At 38.3% G+C, this 4887-nt stretch overlaps 1 protein-coding gene across 3 annotated transcripts in view; it reads left to right on the forward strand.

Annotated features, from left to right (window-relative positions):
* The window catches only part of Kdm4c (lysine (K)-specific demethylase 4C), a 302738-nt gene that overhangs the window by 88743 nt on the left and 209108 nt on the right, over window positions 1-4887 (forward strand). For all 3 annotated transcript variants that reach the window (XM_013026410.1, XM_013026411.1, XM_013026412.1), the window contains exon 7: window positions 3289-3392. In XM_013026410.1, coding sequence (XP_012881864.1) covers window positions 3289-3392 — 104 coding nt within the window. The remainder of the gene's footprint in view (window positions 1-3288; window positions 3393-4887) is intronic.

The following is a 4887-nucleotide window of genomic DNA, read 5'->3' on the forward strand; positions in this document are numbered from 1 at the left end:
AAGCGCTCTACCACTGAGCCACCTTCCCAGCCCCTAAATAATTCTTGTTTGGTAATTGTTACTTGATTTTTTTAAACTATGTTAAGTACTACTCATTCTAATAGATTTTAATTTAAAGATGAACTGCTGAATTCCATTTCATGATGAGTCTTTAGATTTGGCTTTTCGAATAAAATTTCTCAAAATAAAAAAAGTTTTCTAAAAGAATGAGACTATCAAGAAACTAAACTGCTTATACATAAATGAATTCAGAAGGGCATGTTTTTATACTTCCTTTCATCAATTTCCACAGATGCTGAGATGTCTCTAACTGGTGACATAGAATATTCTGATGGGGCTGGGAAGGTGGCTCAGTGGTAGAGCACTTGCCTTGCATGCATGAGGCCCTGGGTTCAATTCCTCAGCACCACATAAGCAAAAAGAAAAAAGCTGGAAGTTGCGCTGTGGCTCAAGTGGTAGAGCACTAGCCTTGAGCTGAAGAGCTGAGGGACAGAACCCAGGCCCAGAGTTCAGGCCCCACGACCGGACCCCATAAAAAATCCCACAAAAAACAAACAAAAACAACAATAACCAGCTTGTGCTGACTATGAGGTGTTTTTCAGGATAATATAAAATATAATTCTGACAACATGTGAATATAATTTTGAACCATTGTGAAGTTCTTAATAATACTGCAAATTACCTTCCTTTGGTGATTTTCCAATTTAAATTAACTTATGACCAGTCACCACATTGTTCAGGTCCTGATTACAAATCCATATCAAAGGAAAATTAAATAGACTCCTCTGTCTTCATTGATTTTAATTTAAAACTTAATTTGTTTAGTGCTGCATAAAGTTGCAGACTTGAAAGGTTTGATAGATACACTTGAGTTGTAGTATTTAAGTATTTCCATGGGTTGTGCATTTGGGAACTGCCCAGGACTGCCTTACCCTCTCTATGTGTCAGATAGGATATTATTGTGTATCTTATTACCTTTATATCAGTGTGGCAGCTTTTCTCTATTAAAGTTCCGCCCCCCCCCCCTTATGACTATTGGCCACAAGCAGAGGGCGGTGTCAGATTATCACATAGGGCAAAACCACATTTTTATTCCTGTGGAATATTGTAGTACAGAATATTTCCCTTCTCTCTCTCTCTCTGTTTTAAATACAATGATTCTTTGTACCTCATTTGCCCTTTCTTTCCTTCCTTCTTTCTTTTCCTTCTTTCTTCCCTCCCTCCCTCCCTCCCTTCCTTCCTTCCTCTTTCTTTCTTCTTTCTTTTCTTTCTTTCTCTCTTTTCTCCTTCCTTTCTCCCTTTCTTTCTTTCTTTCTTTCTTTCTTTCTTTCTTTCTTTCTTTCTTTCTTTCTTTCTTTCTTTCTTTCTTTCTTTCTTTCTTCCCTTTCTCTCCCTCTCCCTCCCCCTCTCCCTCCCCTCCCCTCCCCTCTTCTCCTCTCCTCTCCTCTCCCCTTCCCCTCCCCCTCCCCCTCCCTTTCCCCCTCGCAGCGAGCTGCTGCCTTAACTACCCCAGGGTGATATCAATTAAAGCTTTTAAACTTACTAAAATATTCCTGGGAAATGCTATACCAGATGAAGATGACTCATGATTAGTTAATGAGTTCTGGTGATTCTTCACCAGAGTAGTTGTGTTTGAGTCAGTTGTGTGTAGACAACACAGAGTAAAACATGTGGCATTTCCAACTGCTTTCCCTTCCCCAGCAGCATCTGTGCTTTCCCCCATCCTCATCTATAGTGTTTTCCTGGGTTTCTCCACTGACTTGTCTGTCTCTTCTCACTGTGTCATGTTTGTCCACCATCTCCAGTGAGGTTGTCTCCCTACCCATTAAGGAAGGGACAAGCAGAGCTTTAGGCATGCTTGTTTTAATTTTCTTCCTGAAGGAGAGTACTAAGAGCCTACCTCTGACAGAGTTGTATAGTTGAAACCGGTGATGGAGAAAGTGACCATATCCTCCTGTCTAATACACTAAAGGAAAGTTGCTGCAGGTCAGCTTCCTGCTGTAATCCTCAAAAATACTTCTCTCAGGATCCTGAGGTACATTGCCAATATTACATGGTAGTAGTCAGAAGGATCTTTCTGGAAATTAGTAACCATGGCTTAAAAAAAAGACAAAAACCATGTGTGTGTGTCTGTGTGTATATGTATGTATGTGTGTATGTGTGTATTTAATTTTTGTGCCAGTCCTGGGGCTCTGAGCACTGTTCCTGAGCTTCTTTTGTTCAAGGTTAGTGATCTACTTGTGGCGTTTTTGCGTGTTTAATTGGAGATAAGGGTCTAATAGACTTTCCTGTTTGGGCTGGCTTTTGAACCTTGATCCTCAGATATCATCCTTCTAAGTAAGATTATTGATGTGAGCCACTGGTATCAGGCTCTATTTTTATTTTTAATCAATTCATGATAATATCTTCTATATCTATATCTTCTAAGATACTATGTGACATTTCAATATATGTGTATAATTAATATTGGTCAAGTAAGGACAGGTGATATGACTTCACTCCAGAATACATTGTTCTTTATATTTGAGACATTAAAAATCCTGACTATTAACTATTTTCAGATAGTCAATTAAATGTTGCCATCCACTGTTATCCTTCTGTGCTATAGAATATTAAAAACAAGTAGGAGTTGGTTTGAAAGAGATGAGAAGCAAAGAAAGTTGGGAAACTACTTCGTGTGTTATATGTAGGGTGCAGTGTGTGTGATTCTAGAACCATCAGTTTCTGGAGTCCCCAGTGAGAGACTCACATAACTTGCTTTGATGTTTTATCTGGTTATCAGATACAGTCACATTGAATATAAATGTGTTTCAAATCCAAAATGATTTCTGAGGCTTATTAAATTTATATTATAGAGACAATTATTGGTAAATCTTGATGTATAGTTTAATTTTGTTGATATAAATAAGGATTCCTTAACTTCCTTTTTTGCTTGTAGTATTGGGGTCTGAATTCAAGCACTTATACTTGCTAGATTGATACTCTACCACTTGAGTCATGCTGCCAGCTCTGCTTTTTGCTATTTTATTTTGGAGATGAAACCTAGTTAGTTTTTCTGTCAGGGCTGGCCTTGAATCATGATCTTCTAGATTTTATCCAGATATGATCCATCAGTACCCAATTAATTTTTAAGATTTCTGACAGATTGTTTTAGTAAGAAGGTTTTGGTTGATGGAGTTGGTCTGTAGATAATAAAACTGCAATTCTGTGAGAACATAGGAACTTGAATATATGAAAAAAGATCGTTTCATTTGACATAATGTTTCTTTGATTTCTTGTCTCCTTTAGGATTTTTCCCAAGCAGCTCCCAAGGTTGTGATGCATTTCTTCGCCACAAGATGACATTGATTTCTCCTTCTGTATTGAAAAAGTATGGAATTCCCTTTGACAAGGTATGTTGGTGTTACTTTTTCACAAATTGAGTCTATTCATGTGTTTAATTTGTATTTAATAAGACTTTTATATGGAATAATGCATCTTTAACTTTAGGTTTTTTAGGATGCAAACAGAGAAATTCAAGGTTTTTTTTTTTTTTTGGGTCAGTCATGGGTCGTGAACTCTGGGCCTGGGCACTGTCCTCAGCTCTTCAGACTTGAGCCACAACACCACTTCTGGTTTTCTGGTGGTTAATATGAGATGAGTTTCACGGGACTTTTCCTGCCTGGGCTGGTTTGGAACCAGGATCCTCAGATCTGAGCTTCCTGAGTAGCTAGGATCAGAGGTGTGAGCCACCAGGGCTTGGTCCTGTATTAAAGTCTTTTATATGAGTGTATACTTTATCTGGTCTATTTTTAAAAATTGGCTTGTATTATTTGGAGGGGGAGGTCACTGTTATGTCTTCACATGATTACGCTCTATTCTAGTCAATCTCACCCTCTGTCACACTCCTTGCCTCTCTGTAATAATATCCCCAACAGATTTTCTTGTTTTGTTTTCATAGTTGCAAATAATTCATGCCAACAGTATTCAATGTCCTTTGTCCTCCACTGCAAATATAATCCCCTAGTGCTAGTGTTTACCCACTTAACATCTATTTCTCTTCCCTCACTGCCTTCCCCCAATGATCAACAGTTTTCATTGAGTTTCTGCATGTTATACTCATGTATACTTGACATGAATTACAGTTACTCACCTTTCTTTTTCCATTCTTCTCTTTCCCCCTCACTAGTTTCTTAGCTTGATTCATGTTTTATGTCTAACCATATAAGGAATTCTATATATGGTTACCTATTTATTATCTTTCTGTCTATATGTCTGTCTATTTTTCTGTCTGTCTCATCTCCCTATGTACTTGGCCAAAAGTAGGTATGTATCTTTGATCTTTTTTTTTTTTTTGTCAGTTGTGGGCTTGAACTCAGAGCCTGGACACTATCCCTGAGCTCTTTTGCTCAAGGCTAGTGCTCTACCACTTTGAGCCAAAAATCCAGTTCTGGGTTTTAAGTGGTTTATTGGAGATAAGAGTCTAATGGACTTTCCTGCCCAGGCTGGCTTTGAACTCAGTCCTCAAATCTCAGCCTCTTGAGTATGATTACAGGCAACCAGTGCCTGGCTCCTTGTTATACTTTTGAAAAGGAATTTGGAGCAATTACTATTAGCAGAATGGTTAGAATTAATGATTACAGTATGGCTAAATTGCTTCTAAACACATTTGATGTAATACATTATGGCTAAAATTGTCTGATAATTTGATAATCAGGTATAGAGCATTTCATATTTAATATTAAGTTCTGAAGCAGTATTAAGTCCTTTAAAACTTAGTAGATACTAGAGGCCTTGTTTTTTTTTTTTGGGGGGGGTCCGGTCATGGGGCCTGAACTCTGGGCCTGGGCACTGTCCCTCAGCTCTTCAGCTCAAGGCTAGCGCTCTACCACTTGAGCCACAGCACCA

The sequence above is a fragment of the Dipodomys ordii genome, unplaced genomic scaffold (assembly GCF_000151885.1).
Source record: "Dipodomys ordii isolate 6190 unplaced genomic scaffold, Dord_2.0 Scaffold93, whole genome shotgun sequence".
Taxonomy (NCBI): Eukaryota; Metazoa; Chordata; class Mammalia; order Rodentia; family Heteromyidae; genus Dipodomys; species Dipodomys ordii.